Source organism: Pleurodeles waltl, chromosome 9 (genome assembly GCF_031143425.1).
Source record: "Pleurodeles waltl isolate 20211129_DDA chromosome 9, aPleWal1.hap1.20221129, whole genome shotgun sequence".
In the NCBI taxonomy this organism is placed as follows: Eukaryota; Metazoa; Chordata; class Amphibia; order Caudata; family Salamandridae; genus Pleurodeles; species Pleurodeles waltl.
In genome coordinates, this window is record NC_090448.1 from 231638415 (window position 1) to 231660799 (window position 22385).

Genomic DNA, 22385 nt, shown 5'->3' on the forward strand with positions numbered 1-22385 from the left:
GAGTAATAAAATGTAGCAATATGTCATATTGAGCATTATAACTCATGTTTTGCATTATATTGTAGAGTTAACTTAGCCGAAGTTGTGGGCTAGTTTTGCCAGGCCTCATGCAGAAGCTGAATAATCGTGTAATGTAGAAAAGCTGATGTGTTGAACTGACAATGAACCACTTATGTTAATAAAATCTGCTTATATAGAATATTCGGCAATGAACCGATGGACAGGAGATGGGGGAATCAAATTTGTATTAAACCCGGTGAAAAGCAGACGAGATGTACTTTCCCAGGACTCGAACAACAGAGACACTGACTGGAGAAGAATATGCAACATTTCTGATACCTGATGAGCTGGATGATGAGGACATCGTACAGCGAACCAATCGACAGCCTGAGAGTGACAAAATATTAGAACTCATAGATTTGTAAAATAAAAGACATTGGCTAGCTTCACATATGGTGACTAATTGACCAATTAGGTTTTGGGGGATAGGTTGGGTAACTTTAATATAATGTTGTGACAAAGGGAAAAAACTTCAGATCTAGAGGGGCAGAACCTTTGGAGAGAATTGATGTCCGAGGTTAGGCGTGGATGTTCGAAGAGATTCGAGACTCTGTCATTGGGCTCCTGCTCTTGAGAGCCTGATGTGATGCTGATCGATTGATGACCTGAAGACGAAGACTGACTTTGTTGCTGATCCATACCCTGGATAGGTAGCTATGATAATGTGACTGATTTACTTTTTTGCCTTTTACTGCACGGTTTCATAGTTTTTCTCTTAGCTAGATGTTTTTCTAAATTCATGTTCTAAACTGTTTTTGCATGAAGTCCCACATGCCAATGCTAATCTGGGTTAGGTAGGGTTCTTATTCTGAGATGTAGAGGTGTACGGTGACAAATGATTGATGGGCTGATTCGCTAAATTCTGCTATTCATGTTAACACATTCTTTATTGGCTTATGTTGAGGCATTAGAACGCATGTTTTCTCAAGTTCTGATTAAGTTATGTTATTGGTGGTCACTAAGGAATTAATCTTGATTGAATTAAATAAAGTTTTAATTAACCTTATAACTTAGAATTGTAACAAATAGGGAAATAAAAAGTGGTAAAATGTATAATTGGGTTGTGGTTATTCAGGAGATGTTGATGCTATTCACTGATAAGTAATGTTTTGCTTATTGATTACTGATTGTGTATTGATTATTGATGTTCATCAATTACTACATAGCTAGGATACTCCATGCGATCCAAAAGGTTCATCGACCTATATGTGGCCCCTTGTAAGTTTACTTACTAAGGGCCAGGCACGCAAGCAAAGGGAATACTAGGGAGAGCTCAGTTTTGAATGGAGCTGCCAAGCTTCCTTGTCTTTGGTATTCTGAAGTACAAAAACTCCAGCTAGTAGCTGTCCTCTTTGTCAATTAAACGATATTATGGTCACTTGGAAGAATATTAAGTCAATGTAACTTTCTATACTCACTGAATTGTATAGTCATTACTTTTTATAGTCAACAGCTGCTTTAGGCATCAACTTGATTCTTGTAGTCTTTTGTTCCTAGAGATGACATTGATGATGTCATATGTGATACTACCTGTGACACCATACAGGAGATCAAGTGCAGGCCATTTGTTGGGCAAAGTGTGTTGTTTTGCTCAGCTAACCTTAACTGGCCACTTTCAGTGTTTTTTAAGTATTGGTTCATAACCAAGGTAACTGTAACTGTTCTTTTTCATGGCATTTCTGAGTTATATTAAACCTATGTTAGTATCTTATGAGCAAAAGAACCCTAGTTCACCCTTAGCAATCTTTCTTAAGTGAACACAACCCCCTGTACAGTTAATCCCAGTTAACCGGGGAATGTGTGCATCAGGGTTTAAGTGTTGTCCACAAACAACTGCACAGTTCTAGGGACTGTGCTATGTAGTTATGATGTTTTTCATGTCTCAGGACTCTGGGTTCTATAGACAGCATCAGCAAAGTTTTGCTGGCAGATCTTGCCTATAAACTGTAGTTTTTTTTAAAGCTTAGATTGACCCCTTTGCCACATTATACACTCAGCCAAGACCAGAGAATTCTCCCCCTGCCTCATTAGGCTTGATGTATCTTTTTTCACAATGTGGGATCTAATGCCTGCATTGCAAACTGGTAGCCAGCCAGATTACTCTTTACTTTTTCATTTTTTAAATCTGGTTCTGTGAACCCTTGTTGAATCTTTAGTCGGCAAATAGTGTATCAATGAACCTTCCGGGTATACAACTGACACTCTTCAAAGCCCACACAACACCTTTTTGTAATGCAAATATCTGGCATAAATATGCACCAAATTTAGTACAAATTGGTCAAATGTTGAAAAGGTTAGACAGAGTGTTGCACTGGGTTGTGCCCCAGCAGTATGCCTAGAGTTTTCTCTTTTGCTGATCACCTGGTTTTTGGACTTTTTCCGTGGGTGAGTCTCACTACCGGTGTCTCACCCATGGTAATCTCATGGTAAATGGACTGAATGCATTTACTGCCACTGTCTGCCTTTTAAGGTAAGGGTGCTGCGATGCAGCAAGGGTAAAGGGCACTTGGCTGATTACACATGTACACGTGTGTACATATGTGTGCACACATTTGCGGGCTGTGGGTGGGAGAATACTGCTGTGCACAGCCTGGTAAAAGCATACAGGTAGCCTGGCACAATGGAGACTCTTCAGGGTTACGTATTCACCTGGGATAGGCCTCATGAGGGTAGTGTATACTATTAGGGAAGGTCAGTGTGCTTTACTGTTTTAAACTATAGTGACACTGCATTACAGAGAACTGCCTTAGAATGTAGTTTCACTTCTCCTAGGCCTACAGAGACCTTTGATATCTCGAATTGAAGTGTAACCTTTGCATGAAAATCAAATTTGCAACTTCCAAAATTATAACTGTACATCTTGTGGGTTTTTCAGAGTTTACATGTTTTCCTGTTTCAGCTCAGAATCAGAGGCCAGGCCTTTTCCCACCCTGCTGTGTCCTTTAACATAAAGGCCCTCATTCTGACCCTGGCGGTCGGCGGAGAGACGGCGGTCGGACCGCGAACAGACCGGCGGTATTAAAAATGGCATTCTGACCGCGGCGGTCCCCGCCGCGACCGACCGCCACTTCTCCACTCCGACCGCCACGGCGGTCATGACCGCGGGGCTGGAGTTTGCGCACTCCGGCCCGGCGGTCGTCCCAAGACCACCAAGGGTATTATGACCCTGCCTACCGCCGCGGTTTCTTGCGGGCGGGAACCGCCGTGCGAACCATGGCGGTAAGCACTATCGGGGCCAGGGAATTCCTTCCCTGGCACTGATAGGGGTCTCCCCCACCCCCCACTACCCACCTGAGTCCTCCCCCCACACCCTCCACCCCCCTGGCACCCCCCAGAGGTGGTACGAACCCCCTCCCCACCCCCACCCTGACATGCACATACATACACCCCGACATGCACACACCCCATGCATGCACATATACACACCCCCTACACACACATACACAACGGGGACACATACCCGGACACATACATGCAGACATGCGCACCTGCCGAACAGAACACATTACCCATAGACACAGCAGCACCCCCTGCCCGCATACACGCACTCACACACCCCCTCTACACACTCACACGCACACCCCCATGCACGCCCACATCACACAACACCCCCCCACCCCCTCCCCTCACGGACGGTCAACTTACCTTGTGCGTTGGTCCTCCGGGAGGCGACGGGAGCCATGGGGAGGTGACCGCCAACAGAAGACCGCCAACAGAAGACCGCCACACAGAAATGTGGGTCGTAATTCTGTGGGCGGTGTTCTGCTGGCGTGGCGGTGGAGGTTGACCAGTCTCCACTTTCCCGCCGACCGCCAGTGTGGCTGCTGGCGGTTTTCCGGCGGAACGCTCCCAGCGGTCAGAATGCGCACAGCGGCATACTGCCGCGGTCGGCGGTCTTCACCGCGGCGGTAACTCGGCGGTCTTGCGAAAAGACCGCCAAGGTCAGAATGAGGGCCAAAGTTTCTTACCTGTAGGTGTAGTTTTACAACTTGAAGAATTCTGGGGAGTCATATGCTATGCCTTATTCCATTAGCTAGGGGTGGACTCCAGAATTCTCCACAGTTTTGTAGTCCTTCTTCTCTTTTGAAATTTTTGTTTGTGGGTGGGCGTCGACAGAACCACCATTTGGTGTCCCCTTGTGATGTTGTCCTACTTCCTCTGGATGTCCCCACCTTTGGTTACAATCTTTTTCTCCAGCAGCAGGAACATTGGTTGCCCCCCACAAAAGGAGCAATTAGCACTACTTCTCCTAGCTCCTCAGGAGGAAAGGGTGGGGGTAAAATGATCTGTATCAATCAGCCAACTGTCACACTGCACCATTGTGTGGCGTGCCCCAGACCACTGAATAGAGGAGGGTGCCCAGACAACTGGACTCAACCCACCATGGGGCTTTCTTTGAAACTGTAGTGTGCAAGTCCCTGGCAGTGATGTCAGCGAGAGGTGGAGCTGGGCCCCTAGGAGATGATGTGACCAGTGGCTCCTGGATGATGCCATTTTGGATGGTCCCAACATGCTGTGAAGGAGGGTTGGGATAGGGGTGTAGAGGTGATCTGGCACCCCCAGGATTGGTTACGGGTGCCTGTCTTCTGGAACCTTCCTTTCCCCTTATAAACTCTTGCACAGGGGGAAGACGCTCTCTTGGCTATGGATTTTCTTCCTACTTTGCTGCTGGATCCTGCGACTGCCATGGGAACTGGAAAGAGGAACCCTCTGACTCCCACTCAAGACCCAGGACTCTGTCAATTTGACCCCAGGTCCAGGGTTCTCCCCAAGGGCCAGTGAGGCTGGCCCTCTTTCTCCCCCTGAGGACCAGTTGGGGGAAGCCCTAGATTTGTTTGCGCCCGCTCACCAAAGAACCAAAAGAGAACTGGTGCGGGAGACCAGAAAAACAGTTTTTCTGAGGACTGCACCACTTGGGAGGTGAGAAGGGTTGGTCCTGGTGGATAGAGATCACCACCAAGAGTAAAATGAGCCCAAGTTGGTCAGAATTGGTCGACAGGGCCCAAGTTATGGCGTTTTGAAGTTTGCCAAATTTTTACCTTTTGCTCGGTGACAAAGCATGTAGACCACCTCTGCTGCCTCACTTCTTACTCCCAGGGTGAGCCAGGGCCTGGGGATTGGAGCGGGATTGAGGAGATTAAATTGGGGCAAAGAAGGTGCATGAATCGGGCCCTCTCCCCAGACTCCCTCATGAGCCAGGGACCCCATCCTCCAGGCCATTCTGATTTACACTTGGGACCGGGCCCCAATCCCGACCCTCTGAAGCGTAGGAGTTCATGGTGAGTACCGTTGCGGTAGGCCTACCCCACTCCCCGTGTCTGCGTCGGGGTCGCGGTCACCACATACAGACGGGAGAAGAGCTATCAGATCCCGCGGACAGCGAAGGAGATGCTGCCCATGCAGGGAGCTGTCAGAGGCCGCCAGAGGTGGGCTCCCTGACCTGCCCCAACAAAGGCAGCATGAGATGGCGCTCTGGTTAGACCAGGCACCCCCCGAAGCACAAAAAAAAACGAACGAAATAAAAGAATGGCTCTCCTAGCTTAGAGGGAGAGCCAGTACTATAATATTCACTACTTCATGGCAAACTCTCCCCATTATGCTTTATGGGGCCTTTTATTTAAATACCATGCCTGTCCATATCTCAGCCTGTGATGGTCCTAGGACAATGGGACCTCCACATAACTGTTCAGTGTAACATGTTCTTGCTCCTCAAATCATCTTTTGGGTCCTCACCTTAAGTTGGGGGGATCCCCGAAATCATTACCATCTTTGCTTTTGTAAGGCATTTTAAGCTTCCTCATAGATTGAGCTTTTGCTCTACAGCCATTAGTTTGCCCTCTAGAGGCCTCCTGTATGATGGCATTTCAAAAGACCTGGAAAACCTAAAACTATGTAATGCACTGTTCATGTGGTTGCATCCACTAGGGACTGATTGCATTGTTAACCTACAATTCACTTTAAATGCTTGGGTGACCCCGCTAGGCGGTCACCAGTGATTACACAATGTCATGTATGGCATGTTCTATATGCTAATGTATATTTGTAAATTACTGCATAGTATTTAGTAGTGTGTGCGTAATAAATGTACTTCTCCTTTTTCAAAAGAAAACGTACTGACTCCACAATAATTTATTGAGTGTTATTATTGTGTGCAGTGATTGGTGATTACTAGCCCAAACAGCCTCCCTTGAGTAGGCCTTAGACAGCCCTGCCTCGCTACCCTATGAGAGTCAAGTGGTACAATGGGGTGACTGGTTCCCACTAAGGACAATTGAGGAACCATAACTTGTGCTGGCCACACGACTAAAAGCCCAATTTCCAACATAGGGGTTCCAAACTGTCTTTTAGAAATGTAAAAAGGATTTTCCCATTGCTAATTTCTGGCATGCAGAAGTCAGAAATCTCCATGAATTTTAATGGAGCAGCAACCTTTCCTTCATTAGTTCCTTCATTAGTAGCCTATTCGAGTTTAGGGAATATGTATCCAACTGTTTCTGAAGTATATGACAAAATGTGAGGTTCTGATGCAAATGCACCACCCATCCATATTGTGCAAGTTTTTGCAATAAAAAAAAAAATCCATCACAAACAATGAAAATGAAAACAGTGTCCATGCCAAATGTAGGGGCATGTGCAGTAGGCACTCAGTTTCCCCTTTTTCCCTATGCCTTCAAGCATAGGGAAAATGAACAAGAAAAACAGCACATCAGGAAGAGCTGGAGCTGCATGATGCATAAGTGGGTGGAGCACAAACACAGATGTCTCCACAGCCTGCAATATAAGCTGGAGAAGATGTATACTAAAACATAAAAAGCCCTGGACAGAACCAGCAGTGGTTACTAGCACTCCCACCCCTTCGTAGGCTGGTCTTCCATATGGTCAGAGGATAATTTGGTGCCCACCCTCCTGCCATGCTCAAGGGCAGGGGGTTTCATTTTGCTTTCCTCTCTGACTTTGCCTAGGGACCAAAATGGGGAATTTCTTAGATGTACCAGGTACATTAAAATATGTCAGGGTGTCACACTCCCTTACCTACATACACCAAATGCAAGTGGTACTTCTTACATCCTATGCCTTGTGTAAGAATGCAGTGCTTACTAGTGTATCCCCACACTGCCCAAGTTTGCCTTCTCCTGAGCCTCATGGTAAGGCAGTATGTTGCTTCTAAAGCCAGTGTTCGGTTTTATTAAAATGTTATTTCTTTGCCCTTACCACAATTATTCTGTGCTTTCAATTATGTTATATGGTGAAATTTCCTATATAATTGCTCAAAGTTGAGGGTGAACCACCAGAATCTTTTGGGTGCTTCTAGAAATACATTCTGATTTTCTTACTGGCTTTGCTGCACATTTGGGACTTAGCATTTTCACTGAGTATTTCTCTTTTCTATACTGATGGCCTATCTAACAATTGATTTCTACGTAATTCAGCAGCTTCTGCGTTCAGTGTTCCCTACTGTACCCTTTGAATTTGCACATACACCTACATATGTTTTCTAATTCTGCCCTAGAACTCACTTATTAAGTTAGTCCTTTCTTAATTGGCTATACTTTTGATGTGATGATTCTTTACCTAATCGTGGGACAAATTGTCTCATAATATTGAGGTTTAACAAGATTCCTGATCCATATGATTTTAGGGGTACAGTGCGCCCACAAAGAAGAGGTAAGAAGTGGGAAGGGGAACACTGTTTTCATCTTTATTTTTGTCAAACTACTCTCACTTTCTTACCTTCGCTTCTATTCTTGCCATCCCCTCAGCTACACCTTTGGGAAGTTTGCACTGCAAAATACCTAATGATATAGGCTGATTAATAATTGTGTTGTTTCATCCCTGTTCCTTGCATAGGTCACAAGTCCTATTGCACACTAAAACCTCAATAGAATGCTGTCTAGACAATGCTGCATACAGATGGCAATGTAGAAATTCTGTAAATGATAAAATGATTTATAAGTGTGCTAAGGGGTCAAATACTGGGAGGAAAAGTGCATTTTTAACTTTTAACGCTTTGACATGGATTTTCAAACAAGGGGCACTTCGTCTGTTCTCTCACTAACATACAAGTGTTAATAAAAAAATGTGGACAATATGGTTTGAAGTTAAGTCCCTATTTCAGTTAATATGCTCTTGAAAGAATTAAAATGACATACCTGCAAACAGCGCCGTCAGCTTCCTTCTGAGGGATACCAATGCATTCACCATTATCAATCGCCCACTGCTGCCCTGCCGCACAGCAAGTGTCAATCACATCTTTTGTAGGGCCTAAAAGCAAAACATATTCAAGCATGAAGGTGGCCTCTTTAATATCCATGCAAACAAAGCACAACATATGACCATTCCAGTAGTGTACTGCAAAATGAGGCCCATCGCACAATTTGTTGAGGGTCTCCTAAAATTTAAACTAACATGTCCATGTGACAGATCCACATAAGCCTACAGTTGAGCGACCTCTATGGAGTAGTGTGCCCCACATACTGCCAGAGGTACCAGGGCAAAGACAGTGGGCAATATATTATACCATATTAAATAATGGTTATTGAGCTAGTGTGCGCGGAATTTGAAAGCAACTTTTGGCCCTAGTTTCTAATGGTTTCTTACAGGAAAAGTAAGAAATGATGACTCTTGTTTGACTGTCTGTCTTGGGTGAGTGATCACACTTGCTATCCTCTCCCACCTCCGCCTAACAAACATGGATTTTTCCTTTGCCAATGTTTGGTTCGAAAATCTGTAAGAGGCATGTGATTAGTAACTGGATGAAATTATATAGGCATGTGTAGTCGATCTAGTATGTAGATTGACTGATGTACAGAAACGTGCAATTCAACAATAAATGTATGTCCTCTGCAGGTTTTGCTGAATTTACTCAATAATATAAATTGAGCAGTGCGACTTCACAACTGTGCTAGTGAACAGAGCACGATTAAGCAATGGGTTTACATTGCAGGTCTGTTATTCACTCTGTTATTAATATTATTTGTGGACATAGTCTCATTTTACAGAGGGAGTCAGGATACTACTACAGGCTGATGAGGTATGTCATTGTACCCGCCTATGGAGGGTTGCTTATGGGGTCCCTAAGAATCTTCTGCCTTTTCCCCAAAGAATATCCTCAGTGTCACTCTGGCTGTGTGCCATTTCACAGAGGGACACAATCAGTGCATCTCCCGGCATGCTCCATCTATATTATGAAGTGTGATCAGGGCCAAACAGAGGAGAAACACCGACCCCAAAAGCTCCTGCAGTGCAGAAGGCCCCCAACCTCCAGGGGAACCCCAGTCCTTCAGGGCGTTCCGATTCGGCCCAAGGGAAATTAATATCTATGAGATAAGGCAGGCTTGAGAGGCCCTCATCACATTATGCAGAGTGGCCACATCATTTTGAGTGAGAACACTGGACACATTTCCATGCAAATGAAAAGGTAACACACCATAGGGGTGTCTGGATGCAAGATGTAGTCCAGTGAGCACCAGGTTACAGAAGGTGCTTCATAAGTGTCAGCAACAATATCTGTAATTCCCAGGGCACCTATGTAATATGCCACCAGGACATTGTTTATGCTCAAAGATAGAAAATGTGTCAGTTGTAATGTGATTCTGGTGGATGAGCCTTCTGTGCAGGCAGCCTTAAACTAGAACAATCTTCCAACCAGATCATGTAGGAATATATTTATTTATTTATTTAACTGTTTATTTAAGCTGGGGTTTTACATAGTGCCAATCTGCCACGTTGAGCAGCCGCAAAGTCACAGAGAGTGAGGAAGAGCGGTCCAAAGTGTTAACAATGTAGTTATTTCCCAGTGAAAAATGTTTTTTTGCATTGGAAAGTGGCCGGTAATGTAATGCAAGTAGCGTGTTGTGTTGTTTTGCATGAACGTTCCATGGTTGTTTCATGTGCGTTACGAAAGGGGAATTCCATGGGTGTTACATATGTGTTACCACGCTACCACTCATGGTGTTTTGATGCAAAGACCAATCTATTAAAATTTTAACAAAAGCAGAATGTTTTTTTTAATTTCTCCCAACTTTTCACACATTAAATCTGTACAGCACTGAATAGCACACACCCAATGTGTGAAAAGCTTAGTTTGTCTGGGCATAGTGTTTTGTACTGGTAGGGGTATTCATCACTCACAAACCTTTTTCGTGATGTTTGCACTACGGTGCAAAAGTGCGTGGACGCCGCCAGTCGGCATGTTTGTGTGCCTGCACAGGGAAGAGAACAGCAGTACCATATTTTAGCAGACATGGTTCTGCCCTGGTTTCTCGCCTTAGTACTACTTTGCTAGTTGCACTATTTTCTTTAGTAAATCTACCCCATTGTATGCCGGCAAGTGCGAGTTAATTATTTGCCTGCTAACCTTTAAATGTCTGTTTTTATCAGTCCTCTGAGCTTCAACAAATATGTTTTCTATGTAGCTAATTAATAAATTCCATCTTTTCATGAAATATGTTTTAACGATGTAGAAAAATAGGCTTTGAAAAAAAGACAGCTGATAAGAAAATACACATTCTCACAAAACTGTGGTCACAAAATAGCTCCAATGGAATTTAGAATCTTCATTAAAAATTGACATGGGTAGCACCTTGCATCTGTTAAGGAGTAACTCGTTATCATTGTTAGGGAGTAACTCGTTATCATTGTTTCTGAAGCTGCTGCTCTAATTACCAATTACACGAAGTCTATTATACCCTCTAAAGGGAGCTGCAGTTATGCATAAAAGATAAAAACAATAAACCGAGGGATATCAATTTTAATTGGATGCTTGCAGTGCCGGGCTGTCTCAAACGATGATCACATGGGTTCGTTGCCTGGGCTGAACAGAGGTCACCCAGAAAGAAAATTAAAGCTCAGTGGGAAAAACATTTCGATAGCATTAATGATCACCAAACCTATCTGCACTCTCTATGTCTGTTTAATACACAAGCCCCATCTTCAAACTTTCCTAGTATTTTACTTTGTCTGCGGAGGACCGTCTGAGGCTCTTTTAATGAATAAATGAAACATTTATTAATAAATGATGAATGAATTAGTACAAAACTATATTAATGATGAGACTTGTACGATGCAGCAACTGCAAAGTGAATCAACAGTTAGTGTTTTCATGGAAGGTTAGGTGATGGGACAATGGTTACAACAGGTCCAGTTTCATTTTTGTAAATTTCAAACGAAATACGTTGGGTGCACTGAACTCATGTAATAATAATAATAATAATGTCGTATTTTATAGAACAATTTACTTCATTGCTAAGCACTGTAAGCAATAGGGGCTGTTTTTCATAACATGCTGCATTGTCCCAGTACTCATCAGGCCTACTATTATGAGAATTCACCATGTTCTGACTGGGTCAACGAACCCTTTAACAAGTGTTGTGCTTTCCCCAGTGCAGGAGAGAACACATTCCTATACTGGGGAGAGGGCTGCATTAAAGGTGGGCCTGTGGTTTGAAACGTCTGGCCCATCTTTCAAAACTAAGGGCCAGGAGGCAGGATATTTAAGGGGCAGGGATCCAGCACACATGGGTCCAGGGGATACCTAATGGATCCCAGGGACCTCAATGTCTGACTCAAAAAGGACCCACAGGAGACCCTTTGATGGTGTGCCACCTCATATATGGCACAATCAGTGTGCATCCCATCATATTTGTTACCCCTGCGCCCACTCTGTATCAAGGCAAAAGTGTAGGGACAAAGGCCTTGCTTCATTTGCATGGGGCCATTCCTCCTTTCCAATGAAGGAGCACCATGCTCAAATCATGCTCGAATGGCGACAGTGCACATTTTGTGTACTCCTGATCCTTATTAAAAAAGGTGCAGCACAAGCATCTGCAGCACCATCTTTAATATCAAACTGCCCAAGGATGCTCAGAGAGCATGCTAATGCCCATTACAACCACTAGTTAGTTTACATTTGTTTACCAAACTATCGGCTAATGGATGTGTGCTCAAAGCTGTCTAAGTGGTATAAAACTGTTGTGGCTGCTAATAAAATGGGGCACAGCCTTAAAATGTCTCCTAGAGAGAATGTTCTTAATGTTTTGTAGATGGGTTGTATCTTTGAGTAAGGAAAATCATCAGTGGTCCTTTATGAAGTGGTTCTTGCTGATATCCCCCTAGACTTAATGGATAAGAATTTCAACCTCACATACATCACGTACACCTGCGCTCGATATGCACACGGAATGCCAGTGCAAGTTTGTGGGTGTTACATTAAATCTGTAGGCTGTCACCACAGCTTTATGCCAACAACTCGTCATGGGCAGCAAACCCCTGTCATCACTAAGGGCATTCTTGATGCTCCACCCTAGGTCCTTGATAAATTCACCCCTTTCTTTTGCTACATTCATCTATGTGCTTGGGAAAGTTGTTTTTTTCTAATCTGTTTTGTAGTAGTTTTACTATGGAAATGAAAGCGTGGAAGTTTAGCTTTAGTGATAATGTCAAACAAGGTTTTTCTCTTTCAGTACAAATCTCTCTTGCTTCAGTTCTAAATATAGTTTCAATCCATGTTCCAGGACATCTAGTAGACATGTCTTTATATAGTTATCCACATTTTGTTTGGTCACAAAGTTGTGTAGTCACACAGGCTCAGTCATTTCAAAGGGGTTCCTTGCTGCTGCATGAAACGAAGAAGGCTGTCAACATGTTTATTAACACGTTCCCCTCTCTTTCCCACATGTTTGTGGTGAGGAACAGTTTCACGATAGTCCATTAATTTTGAATTTGTCATCTCTCTGAAAACATTACAAACAGAAGAGACTTCATGGTAAGCTAGCTGCATTGAGCAACATATCCACTTTTACGTGTCTGACCAAGAATTCCCTTGGAGCTTTTTAGTGATCTCTAGATTGTCTGTTCCAGTTTCATATCTGGAGCCAGAGGCATACAACTTTCCCTCTCTGTCTTTCACCACAGAATGTCTTTGGATTAATTTTCTGTAGAAGTATGGTTTTTCCACCTCTAGCTTCTTCGTTTTTTCCAAATACCAGGACCCATATCCTGGGTAGTTTATGTAGTTGAATTGGCGAAACACAGTAATCAGTGACTCCACAGTCTTCATGTGCAGCTTCCAATGACCTTCAGAATCAGCATGTACCACGTTTTTCACTGAATGGTCATGTGCATAACATTTTCTCAGTACTTGCAAAGTTCTGATTTTTCTTCACATTCCTTGACAAACTCTAAAAAACGTGGTTTTCAGGTTTTCTGATTTTGAACTGCATGTATTGAACATTGCCTGGCTCTGTATTATGTCTTTTGAATGAAGTGCACCCTGTGCCTTGTTCACTGATGAGATAAGATATGCAAAATTTAATTTGTCATTCTTGTTCCAGAAAGCATTCTAAAACAATGTTTCTATAGCCTCAGATATAATGAGCTTACCTTGTAACAAATTAACATAATGAGTTCCGCTCAGTACTGACTGGACAGTTTTACTTCCAAAGATTTCAACCTCAATAAGTCCATCATCTATGCCACATCCACTGAGATAACGTCCTGTACATCGCAAAGCAACTTTTTTATGTGGAAAATGCCCATCATTGGATAAAAATCATCAAATTCTACGGGATTGCTCATAAAATGTGAGCCACAATACAGAAAATACCTTCATCACAGAAAATTGGCAGGATAGGCTGGTCTTCAAGCTGGGCATTCACATTTTGGAAATGTTTTGGAGCTGTGTATACTGTTGCGTAGTTTGTGATTGGAGATGGTATTATCAGTACAAATCCAACCCTATTTAATTGGACAGTATTCTGTGAGATAAAAACATGAATTCCAGCCCACAGAGGCACTGCCTCCTCTTCATCTTTTAGCTCGCGCTGAATAAGCGATATGATAAATTCAGTTAAATCAGCTTTGCGGACCGCAGCATCAGGTAAAAGAAGATCCAAGTCCTCAGCCACTTTGAATTTTGTGGTGTTGTGTAGCCATTTTAGCTATAGTTTTATACATATTATTTTAGCATACTAGGCCTGCCGCTGTGCACTTTAACCTAGATAGTTTGTTTTTAGCTTTGTTATATTATTTTAACAATAGCCATATTTGTGGTCTTTTTTTATTTTCTCTATCTAGCTGTTCTTCACCTAAGTCAGCATTGCGTTTTTAAACAAGACTTTTTTTTCACTCTGTGCTTTTCTCAAGGCTGCAGTAAGATAGGTTGCCGGTAAAAGTGGCACGCTTTGTCTCCAATGTTCACAGAAACATACACATGTGGGGATCCTTTCTTGGAACATCAGATGTTTTTTTTTTATAAAAACACTACTTTGACCCATGCACATTAGAGTGAGATTCCAGCCAGATGACCACGACTGTATGCTGATTGCTGATTGGTTTGCTACGGCGGCTTATGTAGACTACAGGCCTCTTGCTCAGGTATGAGGGATGATGTCTTCCCGGAAAGTCAGAATTAGAGCTTAACATGCTGTGCTCTAACCTAGCTTAGGTAGAAACTACTGCTACAAACCTTAGTGACAGAATAGAAGCATTATTTTTGTGTTTTACTCTCCTTGCCATAATTTTTATCTTATTTTGCTTCATCGTCCTAGTTATTGCGATGCATGCGTTATTATCTAAGATCCAGTTACTTCAATAAAACCTTATTGAACTTTACTCTGCCTCTGAAAATCCTTGCATATGTGAGATTAATGTAACTGAGAGAAACGGATGAGATCTGAGTGACCACAATTCCCCTGAGGAGTCATGTATATCATGCGCCCAGTTGCCCTAATCAACCTTGCTCTTTGGTGGAAATAAGGCACTGCTAGCTTGCTGGAACAAACCTGGAGTAGGCTGACAGGTGTCACATGGTGCAGGATCAGACTAAGTCCCCACAGTACAAGTGATTCTGCTGCCCAATTCCAGTAGTCTCATTAGGATAAAGAGAACCTACATGACATGGTGCCACCAACATTTGGTCAGGCACTAATTTTCAGGTCCTCCTGAGTAGCTCTGTCTCGCTACATGCAAGGACACCTCAGTACTATATACGGATCGTCCATGGTATTGAGGAATTTATTCCTCCTCAGGTAAGTAGGGAGTACCTAACTAACGCTGTAGGTTGTTCAAGCTTGAACCCTAAAAGGATAATCTCCATTTGGTGTGCTTATCTCTGAACAGAATTTACCATTCACCATAGCAAACCCACAGTGGGTAGCAATTGCAGTAAATATGCGACTGGCTCTTACTGCACATTTATTGGCACAAGGCCTACCAGCCCAGGGGGTTCCATTTACATTTGTTGTTGAAGCTCATGCAGCATAAAGAACAGAAATATTCTATTCTTGGGTCATGTTTCCAGCAGTTGATGGGAACACAAATACATTTCACCACTATACACCTGCAAACATACCTGCACAATATAGAGCTTATGCATATTTAGAGATACCTCTATCTTATCAAGACCAAAATAATTGGCTTGATGGTGCCCTACCACATACAATTCTACATGTTAGGTTAGGTCCTCTTAGTAATGATGGTCCTACCTGGCCTTTATTAGCCACATATACACCGCACCCTGAAACAGCAACCTTGACAATAGCTGAGGTTCGCCGCTTATATACTGAGCTTACCGCAATATACAGACTATTAGTACAGTTTGTAATGCAAACATTAAATACAAACCCAGCAAGTGCAGCCCCAGTTCAACCACATGCAGCAAACACCAGGTATTAATCCTGTGACTGTACGTTCAATCATGGGTAAGGTACCTGCCAAGCGGTAAGAGATTCCATTTTGGTTAGCTCAAAAAAGAAATGCACTGGAAGCAGTATTTCCCCCTAAAGGACCTCAGGATAAGCATGGAATATTAACTATGTGCTTGCCATTTGGGATGGTTCCCACAGTAGATAACTGCAATACTTGGGGCACGGTATTTTCCATTCTCTATGCTACCGCACACGGTAAACCGACACTTGCCAATCTTCCGGAAGTGTTAAAGCAAATTCAAGATGAATACAGGGCTGCCCCGGCCCTGGACTTGGGGATACAACTCATGGGCAATTTTGCCACTGTGTCTTCCATTATACTAAGTAATCTTAAAGGGGAAGCAGTTGCATTAGCAGTACGTATGCGGTTCCTGGATGTTCCTGTACAGGATCAAGAATGTGAGCTGCCAAAGATTAACGTGGAGACTTATTCTAGTGGAGATAGTCTGGGGGCCAGACCCATGAAACCACAGTTTCAAGGTAAGTCTAATAAGGTTTCTACCAAGCAAGCACCTGAAGGTTCTAAAAAATGCTGGGATAAAAAACAACAAACACCTAAAAAAGAAGGGGGAGCATCTCCTGCATTCGGAGATCCCTCAGAAAAGACATAATCTCAGAAACAGAGATAATATAAAAATGCCTGACAGATATCAATTTACTGATACATGTTCCTTTCAGGACTCACCGGAAATACGCAGTGAGAGAGGTGAACTGAGTACGTGAAACCAAGACAGGAATCACAACGCTCAACAGAAGTTTCTGTTAAAAAAGAAGAGAAACTTCCCCAACAAAAACCCAAATTTAAAAAGAAAAAAGTGGCAGCAGTTGCGATTCGTCATGCCACTCATTAAGAGGGCTCTATTGAAGAACAAGACGTGAGCACTAGCTCTACTAGACAGTGCAGCAGAGGTCTCAATAGTTTGCCGGAATCTTCAAGAGCATCTGGAGGTGAAAGCAACTGACGACTTCTTACAAGTTGAAACTGCAGACATTCGTGTCTCCACGCCCGACAGGGTGTACAAAGTAACGATGCAGTTAGGAGACATTGAACGCACAGTAGACGCAATCTTTTGAGACCGCGTCATCAACATTTATGATATTTTACTGGCCGAAAAGGATTGGCCACCTGATTTTGTCCGTACTTGCCCATAAGGGGGAGAGGTTATCAAACTTTCTTTCTCACCTCTTGTTCCTGATGAACTCGCAGAATCCTATGCTATTGATTGGGCATTGGCGCAGGCACCCGCGTTATACCGCAATCACGTAGGGTGGGATAAAGATTACCCCTATCATGTAATTCCAATTAAGAATCAACCCCAACCTCAACCCCAATACCCAATAAAACATGATGCTAAAGCAGCCGTAAGGGAAATACTCACACAACTAGAGTACCAGGGTACTTGAACCCTGTGTCTCACCAATGAATAATCCTTTATTCCCTGTAGCTAAACTGGACCATTCATACAGAATCGTCTTAGACTACAGACACTTAAATAGTCATACATGCACATATGCTATACAAAACTCTCATAGCACAGCACTTATGAACAACATTGTGTGCAAAAAATACAAAACAACATTGGGTATTTCGAATGACTTCTTCTGCCAAGATATAGCGCCTGAAAGTAGAGACCTAACAGTTTCAGTGTACTAGGCTTCCAGAAAAAATTCTGTTGTTTACAACAGGGGTACAAGAACAGTCCAGTACTGTTTGCGGCTAGTGTAACTTCAATATTGCACGACATATACCCTGAAGCATTGTCCTATGTAGATAATATCTACCTTATGGATGATGAACTACTGCAACATCTAAGACGGGTAGCCCGCTTTGTTGTGGGATTTGCCAAATTTGGCTATAAATTCAACTTAAAAAAAACTAAAATAGCCTTCTTTAGTGTTCTGTTTCGGGGATACGAATTATCAAGTGGAGGAAAGAGCCTAGCGCGACAATTTTTTTTTTAGAAACATTTGCACAGTTACAACCTCCAAATACCATTAAAAAACTCCAATCGCTAATGGGTTTTCTAAATTTTAGCAGAACATACATTCCAGATTATGCATCACCCATCAAACCCTTGTATGATTTGATATGTCCTGACTTTTCCAGTAAATTCTGGACAGTCGAAAACACATACATTCTCAGAGCATTGCAACAAGACATGCTTGCAGCACAACACCTACACACAAGGGACAATAAAAAACATCTGGTCATCAGAGTAATTACTGGTGTTATTGGTTTCACCTATGCAACATTCAATAAGGGTGAGACAGTCCCAATTGCATAAAAATCACATTTGTACTCTACAGCAGAATACTGCTCACTGCTGTTCAGATGGCTGCCTTTGAAGAAAGTCCACTAGCCCAGGAGGAATGCATTATTGTTGTATCTCCCACCACAGCCCTTGAGGCTGTTACCAAAGCCAGCATTCCAAACGCTAAAGTATTACATCCACGTTGGATCCAATGGGCAACGTCTATGACAGCCGTTGATGTTGACTATATTTTTGATCCCAAGTTACAAACTCAAAAATGTTTGCAATATGAACTAGAATACCCAGTTCTGGAAAATACATTGCCTATTGATCAATATCAAAGAGTCATGTACACCTATGGCTCAGCACAACCTGCTATAGGCATCAAAGCATCAATACTCCGTTGCTTGCGCAGTCATAAGCGTCTATATGAGAGTAGTAAATTCTATCCACAACATACCTTTACGCAAACCCTATGGGATTGCACTGCACAACTAGCAGAGCTAAAGGCTATGGTGATGGCACTGGAAATTATGGATCCTGACCAGCTAACACTGATTGTCTATGGTTCGTACTATTATGTCCAGTCCTTCAATGAATATCTGCATTACTGGCGCCAGAATGGGTTTAGAGAGTCCAAAGGTAACACCATCAAACACAGACTTCTGTGGGGGAAAGTAGCAGATCTTAAGGAAATGCTATCAAATGTCCATGTTGTACATACACTTGGAAACCAGTGCGTCGGAATACACGTTGCTCGAAATACACTGGCTGATGAAGTAGCCAAATCAGCGGTAGCCACGGCTTCTGTGGCTGCAGTAACTCGTTCTAGAATGAAACCGGACAATGAAATATGGGTTGCCATGAAAGCCACGGTTGAAGGCACGCCCTTGCCAAAAGCATTTCCTGCTAAATATTCCTACCGAATGGCAGACTTGTTTTCCGCTATAGCTATAATACCACATGTGGGTAATCACAAGATTCCCAACAAAGATCGAAGAACAGAGTTGATCAAAGCAGCGCATGAGGGAGTTGCTTCTGCCCATGCAGGTGTGGCGGCTACAATATCATTGTTGCAAGCTTGTTATTGGTGGCCAGTTCTACACAAGCAGACCAAGCAGTATGTCCTTTGTTGTGATATCTGCCAACAAATTAAGTGGTACACCGTCAAAAGCCTACTGTAGACACCCCTCTCAATTTCTAACAAACCATTACAATACATGTACCTAGACCATTGTGGTCCTTTGACACCTGACAGTGCATTTAAATACATCTTAGTCGCTGTTGACTCCTGCTTCAGATTTCTATGGGTGTGGCCACAACGCTCGGCTGAAGCTCGGACTGTTATTAAAGATTTGCAAGTCTTTATCAGCACATCTGCAGTTGCAACATTCCACTCGGTCCAGGGCCTTGCTTTTGCCTCAAGGGCATTCAGGGATGCCATGGCTTTGTTAGGGGTCCAATTCCATTACTTGTCTCCATTTCATCCCGAGGGAGATAGTGTCATGGAGCGACAAAACCGAGATTTAAAGCACTCCTTAACAGCCAGAGTACTAGGTGCAGGTCGTAGTTGGCCTAATCACTTGTATGGAGTCCAGAGAACACTTAATAATCTGCCTGGAAGGTACTTGGGGGGTCATACTTCATACGAGTGCATGTCTGGAACACAAATGTATGTTCCAGATCTTGATGGTCCTGGAGATCTAGTAGGTGAAAAAGTTGCTATGAAAAAAGAGTTTGGTCTTTCCTATCGTGCACCGGTTCCAGTCTTGGGAATACACGGTACAAGAACTGTTATTCTACCACTGCTGCCTGGTTCTAAAGGAAACTGCTTTGTCTCCATCAACAATGTCAAGTTACACCATGTGGCCGATCCTGCACAGCAGACAAAGAGGAACAACCAGTAGTACCCAAATCTCTCTCATTACTGGTCAAGATGTCCCTCTACTAGTTTTGAGCAGCAACGGTGACACTTCTCAGAGCTTGGGAAGGGTGGGAAATGATCTTTCATTAGTTCCACTAGCATCTTTTTTAACAAGCAACACAGAAAATGTTTAACGATCATTCTCAAATTCTACACAAACGGATGGCATTGTTTATTATGAACCACCACAGGAGACCACTGTTAGTTCTCTTCAAAATACAGCTCCAGTTTTTGCACGAACTGCTTCTGGATACTTTGCCGACATCAATGACATTTTTTCGGACTCATCTTCCTCTTCTGCATCTGAACTGTCAAAAACAAGTAAGCTGATAATTTGGCTCAAAACTAATTATTTTTTCTTTCTATTGATCTATCTGTGGCTTTCCTTGACTATATCAGCTTTCCTCCTTTGGATAGGCTTTGTTATTTTTTCTTTCTACTAATAAATGGTCATTACCTTCCTGAAAGATCAACAGTTGAACTGGTGGATGAGGTCCTGAAACCCCATTTCTCTTCTCAGAAGGTCCGCAGAGACTGTCTTACGTGCCAATTCCTGATGGGATTGTTTGGGATAAAGTCACATTTGATATATACGGTCCGACGAAGGTCATTCAAATACCATATGTGTTTAAACTTTCAATGAATGATACCCGGAGTTGTTTCTGATGACTGGGATGTGAAAACATTTGATTCTATGATGACTGAGTTGCAGTATTTTACTGTATTTGAAAGTGAGGATGTTTATCAATCCAAAGAAAATTATGGAGACATGTTCTGCTATAATTATTATGGACACCATTTAATTCACAGAGCAAGTACCCTGAAAACTATTTTTAATTACACACAACGGGAACATTGTCCAGCTTCTCCACAAGTAAATTCTAAAATACATTCTGGAAAATGTACATATTTTTCTAGGCACAATGTTAAAAATGCTGAGTCACAATATTTTTCATTGCCATTTATGAAAAATGTACATATATCATTGACAGATACAAAATTCATTTATTCGGATTCTTATGATTCCCGGTTGGATATAGAAGGCTATGAATATTGGTTTAAGTCAAGTGACTTAAAAAATGTGTGGGGAACAAAACATTGGCAAATAAGGGGAAAGGAAGCCTTATTTAGAGCATGCCTGATACCTGTTCAAATTATATTTTTGAATGGAACTGTACAACAGACAAGTTGTTCAGGCTTGGCACAACTTAAGGATTTGAATGTGCCCAGTATTCCTGTCCCTGCAAAATTTTACAAATGGCAAAAATGTATCAATGCAACAGAAGATAAGCTCAATGAATGGGTCCAAAATGGCACATTAATGCTTCACTTTCATGTCCTGGTGAGTGGTTATTGTGGCCAATAGATACCAATGGGTGTCATAAACGTTTTGTAAACTCCACGGGGGTTTTACAACAAGTAGGCCTGACCCTCGATATATGTCATCTGAACACGCAGGTATAGTAACGACATACAGTGTAGAGAAACTATGCCAGCAATGGTTGAAGAGTTCCTCCCTAGATGCTGTTAAAGATCACCTCAGTCTCCTGTCTAATAATACTGATTTATAGGATTTCCTGTTAGACCCCAGAAAACAACACAGAAAGTGCTTCTTATATGCAGTCTATAATGCAATTTGGAGGCTTTCTCAACAAGAAGCTGCTGCCCGGTTAAGGAAAACAGATCAGGAAAATTTACAGAAGGCATTGGCTGCTGTAGATAATTGGATTAATACCCTGTCCGACCGCATATATACCTTAAACAACATTGTTTCCTCTGCAATAGACATAGTACAGAGTGACATGTCCTCTTTACACCATGGACAGAGTCAACTAAGATCCATTATGCAGTTAGGTTAGACACTACAAACACTGAAAGTTGGTCGCATTCCCTGGCAACACGTTAGCACGAGGGACATATTTTCTACATATTTAATGTGACAACATCAACTAATGGCTAAGAAGGAAGTGACTTATGTCATGTTAAAAATTGGGAAATTAGAAATGTTGCCTTTTACTGTGGTTGAAATACCTTCTGCTGAGTGGTTAATACATGGGGTCATCAATCTGCCTATTTCAACACTTCAATTCAAATCCTGCTTAAAACACATTCCAGTGGGCAGATAGGAAAGGCTAGGAGATAGTTACATACACAAGGAGCTGCCCTTCATGTACAAATGTCTCTGTGGCATGAAAGAAGTCTTTTTTAGCTGTAGTGAATGCGAGACTTCTGTCAACCATTCGATGGTTTGTAAACAGCTGTCCTTGCACAGGGCGTGTAATGCTTCGGCAGCAAACTTGGCTTGTTATCTGAAGGGAGTCCCAGTCCCCTTGATTAGACCTGCGTTCCAGGTGCTCTCAATTAGCAGCTATGTGCTCCTTAATAGTGAGAGCTGTTGTGGGATGCGAGCCAGAATAGTTTATGTCGTTTCGGTCTCCAAACTTG

At 42.6% G+C, this 22385-nt stretch overlaps 1 protein-coding gene across 5 annotated transcripts in view; it reads right to left on the reverse strand.

Moving 5' to 3' along the window:
• The window catches only part of FBLN2 (fibulin 2), a 737488-nt gene that overhangs the window by 456535 nt on the left and 258568 nt on the right, over positions 1-22385 (reverse strand). For all 5 annotated transcript variants that reach the window (XM_069206615.1, XM_069206613.1, XM_069206614.1 and 2 more), the window contains one exon: positions 8211-8322. In XM_069206615.1, coding sequence (XP_069062716.1) covers positions 8211-8322 — 112 coding nt within the window. The remainder of the gene's footprint in view (positions 1-8210; positions 8323-22385) is intronic.